Genomic DNA, 14,243 nt, shown 5'->3' on the forward strand with positions numbered 1-14,243 from the left:
AAGCAATGGCCACCATGTGGGGGTCCTCAGTCTGGTGTTGGGCTGGCTAAACAGAATTACCTGGAGAACTTAAAAATCCTGATTTCTGGACCATATGTCCAAAGATTCTAATTCAATGTGTCCAGAAAGGGGTTTAAAAACCTATATTCGTGAAAACATCCTTGGGTGAGCCTGTGAAAAGTTCGGCAAGTTTGGGGATCACACCCCTCAGAGTCTCCCTTCTGCCTGGAGGCCACCCCACGCAAGCTGGGAGCACTACCTCTCAGGAGGGAGTAGGTGTGGCCTCTTCCCCTGCACGGGGCTGGGAGGCCAGCAGGTCAGTGGAAAAGACGAGGATGGCATGGAGAAGGGAAATCAAACAGGGTGGGTGGCCTTGGGGTGTGTGGGTGACTCAGCCCCACGCCAGCCGCTGGTGGTGTCAGGTGGCAGCCACACTCTTGTTGCCATGACAACTCCTCCCCAGAAAGAAGGGAGGCCCGTCGAACGGGTTTGCTTGTGTTTGGTGGAGCTGAAGGGGAGATCCCAGCCCATGGGGAGGTCAGGGGCTGAGTAGGCGGAGAGCAACATGGGAGAATGGGTAGCTGCAGAAACCAGCGACGGGCGGAGGGAACCTGCTTCAGGGAACAGGTAGATGAAATACTGGAAGGAACAGGCAGCAGGTGGAAGGAACAGGTGGGGAGGGAGCGCGGAGGATAATGGACTGGGAGGGAGAAACAGGTGTGAGAGATGACAGTAGAAATCAAGGAAGACACAGGAGGATGAAAGGTAAGGGAGAGATGGGTGGAAACAGAATGGCAAGACTAAGTGCAAAAGAATGAAGGAACGTGACTCAGGGACAGAGGCCAGGAAGTCAGCTGAGTGCAGGGGAAACAGGAGTCCCAGGGTCAGCACAGCTTCTCTGTGCTTGGAGGAGGGAAGCTGGGGCACATTCTGGATTGCAGGCAGGGACCAGAGGGGAGGTAGGGTGATCTGGATTTCCCACTCTAGTGCAGCAGCTTAGAAACAAAGTCAGTCTTCCCCTTAAGGTAAAGGACTCTTCACCACAGCTTCTCTCCCCAGCATCCTCAGCATTTCCCCTGGCCCTCCCCTAACCTCACCTGCCAGGGCCTTGATTCGAGACCTCTCAAAGAGGCGGGCCGAGCTGCTGTCATTGTCCCAGTCTGAGTCGGGCAGGTCCCAGCGGTTATTGATGTCGCTGTACTGGCCCTGGATTTCCAAGCTGTCAAAGTCTGTGGGCGACAGGGTGCTGCTCATGGTGGTGGGTGGCCTCCTGCTCCTGCAAGAGGGAATATGGCTGGTGAGGGGAATCTCGGGGCCACTGAGCCCACCACTCACCATGACTTTCTCTCCTCCTGCCCTAGATGATCCGCTCCACTCCCTGGATGGCCAAAGGTTGTGTTTTGTTTTTGTTTTTGTTTTGACTAACGGAAGTCAGCCCCCAGTGGGAGAGGGGAAGCCATGGTGGGAAGCAGAGAAACAACACCACCACAGAGGCACATGGAGTGAGGCAGGAAGGCAGCAGTGGCTCAGAGTGACACAGAGGAGAGGAAGGGCTCCAGAGCCTCAGGCCAGAGAGGGACCGGGGGCAGGGGGCTGAAGGTGGCATGGCCATCAGTGTGGCTCAGGACAGCAGTGTGTGAACCAGGGCAATGCAGGAAGGTGTGAGGTCCCTCGGGTGACAGTGAGTATAAACCAGAGTTCTTCCTTTCCTGGTTCCACATACTGTTCTGAGCTCCTCCTCCACACAAGATGGCCTCCGATACCCTGTCAGCAACTAGAGATGAAAAGACCCAGACCCTGCCCTCAAGCCAAGAAGCACCTATGATACACTAGGATGACTGATGTGGTGTTAGTAGGTATGGATGAAGAGCTCAGGGGTTCAAAGGAGGACACAGTACGATGATTCTCTTCCCTTTTTGTTTCTTTGTGACAGGAAGTACTTAATAGGTGTTCAATAAATGTTGGCTGTGATGTGTCCTCGCCATTTACATGCATCACCTCACTGCAACCCTCTGAGGGGCAAGGGTCCTTGATCATCTCCATTTCATAGATGAGGAAGTTGCTCTGTGAAAGTTAAATTATGGTTCAAGGTCACTGGAAAGCAGCTGGGAGGAGCAGGGCTGGGTTTTGAAGCGAGGTTCTTTCTGACTCGGGAACAAGCTCTTAAACACATTTACATGTTCCTTGAACTTCCTGGAGCCCCTCAGAGCTCCCTGGGAGAAATCAGCATCCATTACTCCCTTCCAGAGCCCAGGCTGGGGAAACTGGGACCATATTTGTTTGCCAGCACTACTTATGACCTTATGTTTCACAAACAAGCCCTGTCCTTCTCAAAATTAGCAAATGAGCTTCAGATTAGCTCCTAGGGATTTTTTTTAAACCCTACTGTCCAAATTTCTTGAGTAGTTTAGCAGCCATTCAAGGGAATGGAGGGAGCTGGGTATGTAACTGAACCCCAAATTCTGCATTTCTCATTTTCCTAGTACCTCTCAGATACAAAGACATTTTAATTGTTAGCACTACTTCCTAGGGTTGCGGCTATGACTCTGGCAGTCTCTGGTTCTGGAAAGGAGGTATGGTTAACTCTGGTTCTGGAAGGAAGACAGACTGGGCAATGAGATGTGGGTGGTTAGGGAGGTGTGTTCCCATGGGAGTACAGGGTAGAACCTGGCTTCTGTCATTAACTGGTTCCATGAAGTTGAACTTGACCCAAGTGAAGGCAAAGACTGTTTGCCACTCCCCTTTCTCCCAAAGAGAAAATACACACAAGGATTTCCCCAGGAGTAGCAGTAATGAGGTGCGAGGGAGTTAAGGTCTAAGGTTCCTAGATTTGAGCTTTTCATTCCTCATAATAGGAGAGAGAGCTTAACTTCCACTACGTTGAGGACTACTTTCTTGTTTAAAATCCATCATTTCCCCTAATCCTCAGCAGATTCAAAGAATCTGCTCTGTAAATATTTATATAAAAATAAATTATAGGGCAGAGTCACCCTGAGCAAAGAGTGCAGTGGGCAAGGTGTGACCTGAACTAGAGTCACCTAATACTCTCAGCCGCTGGACAGGGAAGCAGCCCAAGCCCTAGGACCAGTTCTAATTCTACTTCTCTGGGTCCTTCATCTTAGGGCTTCCTCCCCAGCAGCCATGTGCACACTTAGCTCTGGGATGGACGTTTCCAGCACTCCCATTCTCCTTGCATGGACCATCCCACGAAACTCGCTATGTACAATGCCCGCCCTCCCATCTTCTATTCCATGACCTCTTTGCCTTTTATCAGGAGTCACAAACCTTCTAAAGCCATACGCAAGGGGTACGGCCAATAAGCTGTTTTTAAAAGAATTCATTCGGGATTCTTTTAGGTGGGCCTGTGCTTTCCATTTCTCTACATGCCCCACCATTCTCTGTCATCTCCTTCCCAGCCATGTCACACATTTTTGCTACCTGCTTGGCCCCTAAAGGCCTCTGAGGTTTTTAAACCCTGCTTAATATCTTTGTATTTCACAAAGAGCAGAAACTTAAAGAAGGAGACTGTCTGACCCCATCTCCAAACTACTGTGTGTCCTCAGGACCCTTGTAAGCTGCACAGAACCTAAACATGTACTGCTTTGGCTTCTTTTGGGTGATCCCACTTAGTCCTCCGAGGGGTTCTGTTGGGACCTAGGCAGGGGACCCAGACATCCCAGTGAGGTCTGGGTATTAAAGCCTCTCCATGGAATCCTACACTTTGGGGGAGAAAATATTAAGCTGGAAACTCCCCTTCTCCCAAATAAAAATTCAGCCATCTAAATGGTTCTTTGGCCAAATCAAATTTGAAATATACACACATGTGTCCTGAATTACCATCATACAGATATGCAGCCAAGATGACACTGCTGTCCTGGGATCACAGATCCCCACAGGGCCACCATGTTGGGGCTCCAAGTTTATTCCCATTGTTGAATGATGCTTTCTGGTGTCATTCAGCACAGTGGTTCTGAGGGCCTCTGAGTTTAGTTTTCAAGCACTAGGGCTCTGCAACCCCGTGGCCTTTGGACAATATGCTGTGTTCTCTGTTCCCTGCTACCATCTCCAGAGCCCTGTAGTTTTCTGAGTCTCGTTACATAGATACTTCTCTGGTTTCTTTTCACTGATACATCATTCCTCACTATGATCTGGGTCTCCATACTCATTTCCTTCTCACTCCCGTGACTCCATCTCTCTCTGTCCTGGAGAATCATCAACCTTATTCTTCTCCATGGATTCCTGAACTCTGGAAATAGGGCTGTACAGCAGCTAATCCAGATTACAGTCTCACCAATGCCTTATTCTTAGCCACTGACCTGGAGGCCAGGCCCAAGTAGCTTACATTGTTCGTGCTACAAGAAAGCCAACTCCTGCCAGCTGCAAACTTGGGGTCCTGCTAGATTCTACGCCCAAGCACTGCTGGATGCAAAGTCTGCTCAGCCTAGTGGCGATCCACGAGGGCAGCTGCCCCTCCTCCCCCTTTCCTCCGTTTAGCTGGCATGTAAAGCTAGAAATCCTATCCCGGAGGCTAGAGCCCGTCTTGTACCTAATTCCTCCTCTCGCCACATCCTCCTCCTGATTAATTCTTTACCTCCCTCGGAGAGAGTTGGTCATTCCCTCCTCTGTGCTCCCGCAGCATTTCAGCATGCAACTATTACTGCACTTACATTGTATTACAGTTAGTTGTTTATGTGTTTCTCTGCCTGCTCTACGTTTAATCCATTGAGGACAAGGGCTATGTCTTGTTCATGTTTCTGTTTTCCCAGTACAATAGGTATTCAATAAAGAGATATTGAATGAAAGGGCCAAGATTCTACTTCTTTTTCTTCTTCTTTTTCTTCTTCTTCTTCTTCTTCTTTTTTTTTTTTTTTTTGGCCATCAAATCAATGTATGTTTAGGGCTGGAGAAAAACACAAGGAAAGAATGAAAATGGGATTGGAGAAGACCCTCTGCTCCTCATCTGGAGTACTCTCAGGGTTGAGTTCTATAGTTCAGGATTAGGGATTCTCAAACTTCCGTGAATCCTGGGCTCTGCACTGCGCCCTCCCCCCCGCCCCGCCCCGGAGTTCTGATTCAGGAGATCCAAAGTAGGAACTGGGAATTGCATTTCTAAACTATTTCCAGATGACACTAAAGCTATTGGCCTGGAGACCACACTTTGAGGACCACTGCTGTCCAAAGATGAGAAGCAGTTAGAATTAGTTAGGGAAGCTATGAGGACCGAGAAGACACAAAGTTTCAGGGATGAGTGTAACCTGAGGTTAACTTCTGGGTCTGTTTAGGCTCTATCCCAGGCTAAACTCAAATACAATTTCCCCTCGGAAACCCCAAGACCCACAAAGAGCCAGAAGCCTCAGGCAATGAGAGCGGGAATGAAGATGGAGTGAACTCTAGATCTAATGAGACAAACAGAGCTGATGGCCGGACACAGGCGAATCACAGATGTGCAGAAGGATGATGATATGACTAGAGACGCTACTGGGAAGCAGAGTTCAACAAATGACAGCAGGATGAATAACAGATGAGAAGAAAAGGGGACTTTGGGAAAGTAAAAATTTTATTTGACTCAAAGTATGAGTGCACCAGCAGAGACATAAAAGGAGAAATCACAAACAAACTCAGGGTTCCTAAGACAACACAGGAAAGATGCACTCAAGGCAAACAGAGAACAGAGAAACAAAACTCTAACTGTTCCCCTCAAGGCTGTGTTCCTAATAAGCACCAGGAACTCTCCTCCAAAGAACTTAGGAACTGGGCTGAAGAGTGGGACTGAATTTTTGTTTGATCTTCTCCCTTAGAATCCTCCGCTCAGGGAAGGATTATGCAGACTAATTTTCATTCCTTTGCTATGCCCCTCCTCCAAGCCTGTACCCAATGGGTTACATCAGTTTCTCTAAGGGACAAATCTAAGATCCCTATTAACCCTTTCCCCCCTAATCTTTGCCTCTTCTGAATATGTCAGGAGGATGCCCAGCACCTCGAACTAAGACACGTATTTGGAATTCACTCTGCCCTCTTAACCTTCAAGGAAAACTGGTTTGTGGATACCCTGCCCGTGCCTCTCCAGTGCTGGAATTGTGGCTGCTGGCGGAGGGGAGGAGGGCAGCTGAGAAACAACCCACGGAGACAGCATGTAGCAGGTTAGGACAGGGGCAAGCCTGCAGCTCAGACAAGCATGCAATGCCATGGGGTTAATGGGGTAAAGTCGTTCCGAGCCAGAGTGGATGGTAAATGCCGGCTGTGGGGTGCTGGAGTTGGAACACCCCAGGAGGAGGCCTTGCCCGCTGGTTCTTGTGCCGGCGGACTCCAAGCCCTCTGCATATCTCGGCCACAGGGGCACCTTACCTCGCCTCTTCCCTACCACCCGCAAGGGCTTCATTCTGCCTTTTCCCTCTGCCAGTATTCCGGTCACCATAGCCAGCCGTGTCCCCCTCACACACACACACATAAAGAAGAGCATGGAACTAGCTACTGAAGAGGCGATGAGAAGAAGCCCACCCGGCTTCAGAGGGAGCCCCAGGCAGGTCCTGAGAGGGAGCGGGGAGCTCGCAGAGACCGCCGAGAGCGGCCGCAGCACCTGGACCGGCGCCGGCCGGTCCGCCTCCGCGACGCGAACAGCTGGCGCCGTCAGACACGCTCCGAGCCCAGCGACCCGATCCCTTAACGCGTTTGTCGGCCCCAACTCTACCAGACTCTTCTCTGGGCTCCGGAAAGGCCCATGTCCCGCAAGCCTCGACCCCTTTCCGCCCGCACACGGGTACCTGGGTGGCTGGCACTTGACTCTCCATCCTGTACCCGGGAACCGGCAGGAGCGAGCGCCAGGCGCCGCATCCTCCTACCCCGGCTCCCCGGACCAGCCCGGACCCTGACCCCGACCCCGCCGTCCGCACGCGGTTGCACAAAGAGCGCCGCCCCGCCGGCCGGGACAAAGCGGGCCAGGGCGCCGGCACCTACCTCGGGGCGAAGCGCCGGCCGTGCAGGCGGGAGCGAGGCGGGCGGGGGCGCACTGGTCGTCGCCGCGCCCGCAGCCCGGCCGCGACGGGCGGTTGCGGGCGGCGGCGGGGCGCACAGCAGGCGGCGGGCGGGCGCTGTCACGGGGCGCGAGCGGCGCGGGGGGCGCGCGGGGCCGGCGGCGGTGGGGCGCGTGGCGGCGCGCGGGCGCGAGCGGCGGGACTGCGGCGCCGCGGAAGGAGGACAATAGCCTCCCCCTGCCGCAGGCCGCCGGCTCCCGCGGGAGGCCCGGGACCATCTGGAACCGGCGGCCCCGCGGGGCTCGGGGCGGGGCCCGAGTCACCCCCTCCCCGCCCGGCGCCATGGCAACCGCGGCCCCTCTCGGGTCTCCGCACAGCTCCCTGGCCTGGGGTCGCTGACCTTCCCCGGGCGAATGCGGAGTTGGCTCCTCCGCTGGCTCCCGACTCCCCACCTTCCCTGTGAGTGCCCCCAGAGCCCCGCCTTCTGGTCCTCGCCGACCCCGGTCACCCCTGGGCCGTCTGGGTACCCCCCACAGCTTGAGGGGCTATACATCCGCAGTTTGAGTACCCCACCTTTGTCGCTACTCCGCTTTTCGCCCAAAATCTGTATCCCCGGGACACGCAACCCTTCCTTTAATGGCACTCACCGCCTAGAAGGTTTCCCAATATTCAGCCTCTGTTTTCCTTTTCAGATTTTCCTCTTGGGCACCTCCAGTCAGTCCATCTCCTTTTAAGCATTTCTTTCATCCATTCCTTCTCTGTCTGGTCCTCCTTCGGGCAGGTAGGCCAGCTCTTCTTCCCAAAGCATCTCCATGGCACATGTGGTGGAGATTCGTCTCCTCGCAGATCAGATTCTCGGAACAGTCATCACTGCAGCTCCTCTCAGCTCTTTCTCAGCTCCTCTCATTTATCAACCAGAATTCCGGCCTACTCACTGTCTTAAAAGGGAATGGGGGTGGGGACAGACATTTCTAGGCCTGATACGGCTGTGTTTCTCCTTGGCTTAGTAGCATCTGAGTGGTCTAAGGTCTAAAGGTCATTAACCAAGGTGAATTATCTGCTTAAGAGAGGAAAGAATTATGCTCAAATAGTAAAGTTATAGAGTGCTAGGTAGGTGCCAAAAGTGCATTATCTCATGTGACCCCACCCCACCCCACCCCCATTCCAGCTCTAAGAGGTAGGTACTGTTCTTTCACACTAGGAAACTTAACTCAGAGATAAACTAGTAATAATAGATTGGGCTTTGTACAGGGCAGTCTGAATTTAACCACTAGGTTATACTGCCCCTGAAGATGTGGATCTGTTTCTACCAGGGAAATGCCTGAAATGGCCAAGTAAGAACAATATGAAGAATGGGTTTTGTGTGAATTATTTGTTTAAGGTTTTATTTATTTATGGGTAACGGCATTTTAGGATTTTGCTCCTTTCCAAAAAGGTATACATACTGAAACAAATACATACGTAACTGAAGTACTTTCCAGGTACGATTCTGGTAAGGTGAAATCATTTGTGTTAAACCTACTTGAAAACATTTTCAAGGTTAAAAAAAAAAAGCCTCGCGAGCAATCCAAACTAGTTGTATCATCTCACCTACTTGGCCTCAGTTTTCCTAGTCTATAAAATGGGTTGGGAGAAGGGTTGGGGAATTAGTTGCACTAAAAGATGACCTTGAAGTTCTTTTCCATATTCCACTGATAAACTGGAACAGTGATTCTACCAACAAAATGAAACTTGGCCTTCCGGGGTGCACTTCACCATTTGCTGTAATTCAGGCTATGTAGTTTTCAACAGTCACTTCTTTGGGCAACAAAATTAAAGAAGTGAGGGCATGAGCTGCAGCTGTTCCCAGAGGTAGTAGTGAGTGTGTTCAGGGGGAAGGGAGCACCAAGGTGTGCTGTTCGTCATCAAGGAGACTTGGTCAGCGATGTTGAAGCTGATGGCATGAGAATCAGCCAAACTTCTGCTGCTGAGCAGGCTATGGGAAATGGGGGTCTCCACAACAGCTTCTTAGATTGTGACCCAACAGAAAGACAAGGATACTAGGTCTCATGATTAGCATGATATCTTGTGTATAGTGAATTACCCTTTTCAGCATTTCATAATCTTTTTAAAAGACTCATAAGGTAGGCATTCTCATTCTCATCTGATTGATGAGCAAACTGATCTTCAGACATTTAAGTGAATGCCTGAGCACACAAAGTTAGTTCATGATAGAGACACCACGTCTTCTGATTCCTAAGATGTTCTTTCCCCTCTGCTAGAGAGGGAGTGTAGCAGAGTCATTAAAAGCATCAATTTTGGAGTCAGATTCCTGGGTTTAAACCAAGTTTTGCCACCTACTAGCTGTAGGTGGAAGAAAGGAGGTATCATTTGCTGAGATGAGGTTTGGGTAGAGAGACTGTTGGTCTTGGAGATACTGAGTAGTCAATTGAATCTGGGTGTGGAGCTCAAAGAGGAGATCTGGACTGAAGATATACATTTGGAAGACATCAGTTTAGAGACAGATGGTAAGTGAGGGGATAGATGAGCACTGATGCCATTGATTTGATCCAATACAATATAACTTTTCCTCTAAAGCCTCCTTCAACAAACTGTCAATAATCCTATTGCTAAATGCAGTGTCAATTTCCAATTGCTTAGCTTACTGTTCCTCTTGGCAGCAGTTGACTCTAATTGTGTCTGCTTCTTGAAGTGTTCTTCTTTTGGTTTAGGGTGGCCACCCTCTCCTGGCTTTCCTTCAACCCCTGTGGTCTCTCCTTTGTTTCTTTTGTAAGTTCCTTTTCTGCTTGTCAAGTAATTCTGTTGTTGCTATTATCAGTGATGATGTTTTATTCTAGGCCCTTTTCTCATTCTACATAGTGTTCCTGGGTCATCTGATCCACATCTCTTCAGCTGGAGTGGTCTTTTTAACACAACAATCTAACAGATCACTCCTCTGCTGAAAACCCTTCAGTGGCTCCCCAGTGCCTTTGGAATCATATCTCAAGTTCTTAACAGAATTTACATGCCCTGCTTACCTCTCCAGCTTCATTTCTCACCACTCCTCACTTTGACAGTTTATGTCTTAGACATAAGAAACCTATTGGAGTTTTTCCCGTGCTTGTGGGATTTTGAACCTGGTATTCCTTTTGGCTAGAATCTTCCTCTTCCATCCACCTAAAGTTTACTCAGCCTTTTCTCAATTTCAGCGTCGCTTCCAAGTCTGCGACAGGGGCTTTCTGGCATCACTCCTTACTGGATCATCACTGCCCATTGGTTGTGTACCTCTTAGAGCATGCGCTCAGTGAGTGAAGAGAGGGCATCCATTTCACAGTGTTATCCCTGGCAGAGCAGGCATGTAGATATCTGTGTAATAAATCAATGAATAACAGAAAAGACCTTGGGAAAGAAGGTGATTCCTTGTTGTGAGCAGATGAAACTAGATGTTTTCATACCAAACACTGTGTTTTTCATTTCTTTAACCCTTAGTCTGTCCCTCATCACTTAAGCAGCAGCAAGAGCTTTCCAGATGTACTGCCCTCTGCACAGGGACAATACAGAACAGCAGAATGAAAGTCTTGGTGTTTTTTGTTTGTTTGTTTAATGAAACAAATGTTTGTTTAAGGTTTTAAAATATATATATATATATATATATAAAAACAGTCCTTATGTTTTGAAGATGACTACTGAAATATTCACAGGTGAAATGATATGTCTAGGATTTGGGGGCAGGGTAGGGGGAGGTAGTTCAGTTTATTTAGTTATTTATTTTAATAAAGGTACTGGAGATTGAACGTGGACCTGGTGCATGCTAGGCATGCACTCTACCACTGAGCTACACCCTCCTCAAAGTCTTGGTTTTTGAACTCTTAACTAGACCTTATAAAGTCTATTGTGGAGAAGATGTCCTTGAAAGCTTCCCTTTTTTTTTAAATTATAAGAGCTAGCTTCTTGAGAGGGGTTTTTTTTCTTCAGAAGCTTCCTTTTATTTTATTTTATTTTTTAACATTTTATTGAGTTATAGTCATTTTACAATGTTGTGTCAAATTCCAATGTAGAGCACAACTTTTCAGTTATACATGAACATATATATATTCATTGTCACTTTGTTTTCACTGTGAGCTACCACAAGATCTTGTATATATTTCCCTGTGCTATACAGTGTAATCTTGTTTATCTATTCTACATATGCCTGTCAGTATAGAAGCTTCCTTTTAAATATCAAGAAACAGAACCCGATAGACCGAAAGCTCAGGGTTTATGCCATCAGCTGTCAAACTGGGAAGAACACGTGAGTTTCCCCCCTCCACACAGAAACTATAATCCTTGTTGGGCTTGGAGCAGAACTGAAAAGGACTGGGGAAGGAGAGCAGGAGAGTTTAGATGCAACTATGGGGCTTTGTTTTCTGTCTGACCACCAAACAACAGTCAGAAGGGGCTTATGCTCCATTTCATTCCTGGAACTCTGAGGAGACACAGCCTTTCAAAGTACCCCGTGCTAACAAGGGCAACTGTCACAGAGCAGCAGTGGCAATGTCACCTGTGTAGGCAAAGTAGGTCAGAGATAAATTCCATCTCCTCACCATGCCCAGCCTTCTCACCCCTTGAGCCCAAGTCTCCTTGGCTCCTTGACCTTTGGAGGAAATTTGAAAAATTCCTCAGTGCCCAGCCCCTGAGACGAGGATAAGAGAGAGAGCTGAGAACTGGGTGCCTGTGGGGACTGCTATGGAGTGAGGGAGTGAGAACCCCACAGTGGAGGCTAAGGGATACATGACCCAAGGCAGGGACCAGATGGAGGCTCAGATGTACCAGGAAGAGTGAAAGTGGGAGCCACTGAGTCCCCATGAAGCAATCACTGCTCTCTGTCTACACCAGGACCAGAGGTTCCACTTGCCAGAGAACTCTGCAGCAGATGCAGTGAGGATACAGCCCAATGGTCAAGACCAAGTGGAGGAAGCTGCACTTTATCAATTAGGCAAGAGAGACAGAACATGGTACCTGACCTTGAGGCCCCTTCCCTGATGTCAGAATAAGACACAAACCCCAAACTAGAACATGGTGAGGAGAAGGGGGTTGAGAGGAGAATCCTAAAGGCTGAGTTTAAAACTTGAAATGACTGAGTTGTCTTGAATTGGCAAGTTTTATTATTTTTCTTCCACTACTAGAAATGGGAGCTGAAGAGCTAGGTTGAGAAATACAGAAAATTACATATTTCTTCATCTAAGTCTATGACTTGAGATTCTAAACAAATCTGCTGTACAAGTAAAGATCAGAAATGTGGGCTTGCTAGGGGAGCTCCAGTGCCTTACAAGGACTGACCTGATTTTCTGAGACTACTGTGGCCAGGAGGCTAGTGTAACACCAACTTAGACATGATTTGCAAAGAATGAGTGTGTATTTAAAAGCAAAAGTCTGCAGATGAGCCAAGATAAGTCTTAAGTCAAATGGGGTCTTCTGATGGTGAGTGGCTGTAGGAGGGGCCGGAGGACAGACGAGTCCAACCTGGAGCTCCCTTATGCAGTGTATAAAAGTCTGGGGTTCTAGGAGTCTGGAGGGATGTGTTCTGAGCTGAACAATGTCTTGAGTGCATGCTGTTGTTGACTAAATTGGAGAAACTGGAACTGATTTGAGGACACCGAAGTATTACATCCATTTATCTTTGTCCAGTTTGGATTCAAAACAGTACTTATTTATGGATCATCCCTCCCAAACTATTTTTAACTTGCAAACTGAAACACCATTAAAAACTGGGCCCTAAAATCATTTTAATGGCTCCAGCCCACCTAGGAACAGGTGAGGATCAACCATGATTCTTAGTGCTTTTGATTTTACCTGTCAGTAATGAATTAATTTTTTTTCTAAGAAGCTTGTACCACAAACTTCTGGGAATACAGACTCCCTTGAAAAAAATGTCTGATGATAACCACATACCTGAAATAAATTTCGGCAGCATCTGCTTAATACTAGTAGCTGAAGGGATGTCTTTGGGGTTCCTTGATCAAATTGCACTGGAAAATGTGAGTTGTGCTAGGAAACCTATAGTGCCAGAACCCAAAAAAGAGGAGATTCTGTGTACATCTTTGAAGCCGCAGAACTCTTAGGTCACTTTTCTGTATCATAGCCTGATTTACTTGTGCTGTCGCACATAGCTAGGAGCTGGTCATTTCAACTATTACTGGCATCTGAAACTTCCTGGCAGTGAAGACACAAGGTTCCAGAGTCTTGTGACCTTGTTGAAATTCTGGGCCATCGCTTTCTCATTGCGTGATCTTGGACAAGTTATTTAACTTCTCTAAACCTCAGTTTCTCCTGAAGATAGGGGTTCATTTTAAAGGACGTTGTGGTAAGAAATTAAATAATACACACCTGGTGCCAGCTTAGGGCTCAATAAATGTTAGCTATTGCTATTGTCATTATTTCACTTATTTTGTAGGCAAATCTTCCCTTAAATAAAACGTAACATATGAAAGTCTAGCTTTGCAAAAGATAAAAAGATTAATTGGGAAGACTATTTGCATTACAAAAGGATTCTACAGTTAATGAAAGAACTGATAACAGGGTTTCTTTCAGTTTCCCAGTATGTTTAAAATGATCTGATTCACACAAAACTGGGTTTATACAACATTCTAGGAACATAGCTGGTCTACAGAGCAAAGGACATCTGTAATACAGTCATCCAGGCCGGGTCTGAACCCCTGTGGCAAATTCGCAGTAACAGTCCTGGGTTTCTCCTCTACCCTTTACAAAGGGATTGGATGGATTCTCTGTGGTTTCAAAGGGCAGAGGTAGGACCAATGTGTGAAAGATAAAGTGGGGGAGATTTGAGTTCAATATAATGAAAAACTCTACCAAACTATGGCTGCCCAAATCTGGAATGGGTTTCCTTTGAAGTGGCAAATTTCCCAGCAATTCAAGTAAATTTGTCCATTCAAGGAAACTCAACAATTCAAGTAAAAGCTAGATACCAACTTGTCAGGGCAGCTGGAATGACTACTGTATGAAATTAGGGAGGTATTTCCCAATCTTAAATAAACAAAATATGCAAACTAGATCAATTCTCTACCGTGGATATCAGGAAGAGGTTGAGGAAGGAGGTAGAGAGAGGCTGGCTATTCAGGAGGAGGGGTGGAGTTAAAGGAAATGAATTGGAAAAAATATTGCTCCTCTGGTTTGGAGGTACCAGATTGAATGACTTCTAAGATTCCTTCTAATTTAAAGATTCTAAAACTCTCAAATTGTTTCACAGATGTTATTTTAACCATATTCCTGGGAGAATTTCCCTATTTTAGTTGT

At 47.7% G+C, this 14,243-nt stretch overlaps 2 protein-coding genes across 4 annotated transcripts in view; one reads left to right on the plus strand and one right to left on the minus strand.

The window, feature by feature from the left end:
* The window catches only part of SPTBN2 (spectrin beta, non-erythrocytic 2), a 36,751-nt gene extending 29,117 nt beyond the window's left edge, over positions 1-7,634 (minus strand). Inside the window, exons 1-2 of one of the 3 annotated variants that reach the window (XM_072970374.1) lie at positions 7,619-7,634; positions 1,098-1,276 (exon numbers count right to left, since the gene is read on the minus strand). In XM_072970374.1, coding sequence (XP_072826475.1) covers positions 1,098-1,254 — 157 coding nt within the window. In that variant the 5' untranslated portion in view covers positions 1,255-1,276; positions 7,619-7,634. Of the gene's footprint in view, positions 1-1,097; positions 1,277-6,954; positions 7,044-7,618 lie in introns of those variants that run through there. The other 2 variants (XM_072970373.1, XR_012076826.1) reach the window with 2 other exon arrangements.
* The window catches only part of TOP6BL (TOP6B like initiator of meiotic double strand breaks), a 74,990-nt gene continuing 68,050 nt past the window's right edge, over positions 7,304-14,243 (plus strand). The window contains exon 1 of the mRNA XM_072970381.1: positions 7,304-7,430. Within this exon, the coding sequence (XP_072826482.1) occupies positions 7,385-7,430 (46 nt within the window). The 5' untranslated portion in view covers positions 7,304-7,384. The remainder of the gene's footprint in view (positions 7,431-14,243) is intronic.

This window comes from Vicugna pacos, chromosome 10 (assembly GCF_048564905.1).
Source record: "Vicugna pacos chromosome 10, VicPac4, whole genome shotgun sequence".
Classification (NCBI taxonomy): domain Eukaryota; kingdom Metazoa; phylum Chordata; class Mammalia; order Artiodactyla; family Camelidae; genus Vicugna; species Vicugna pacos.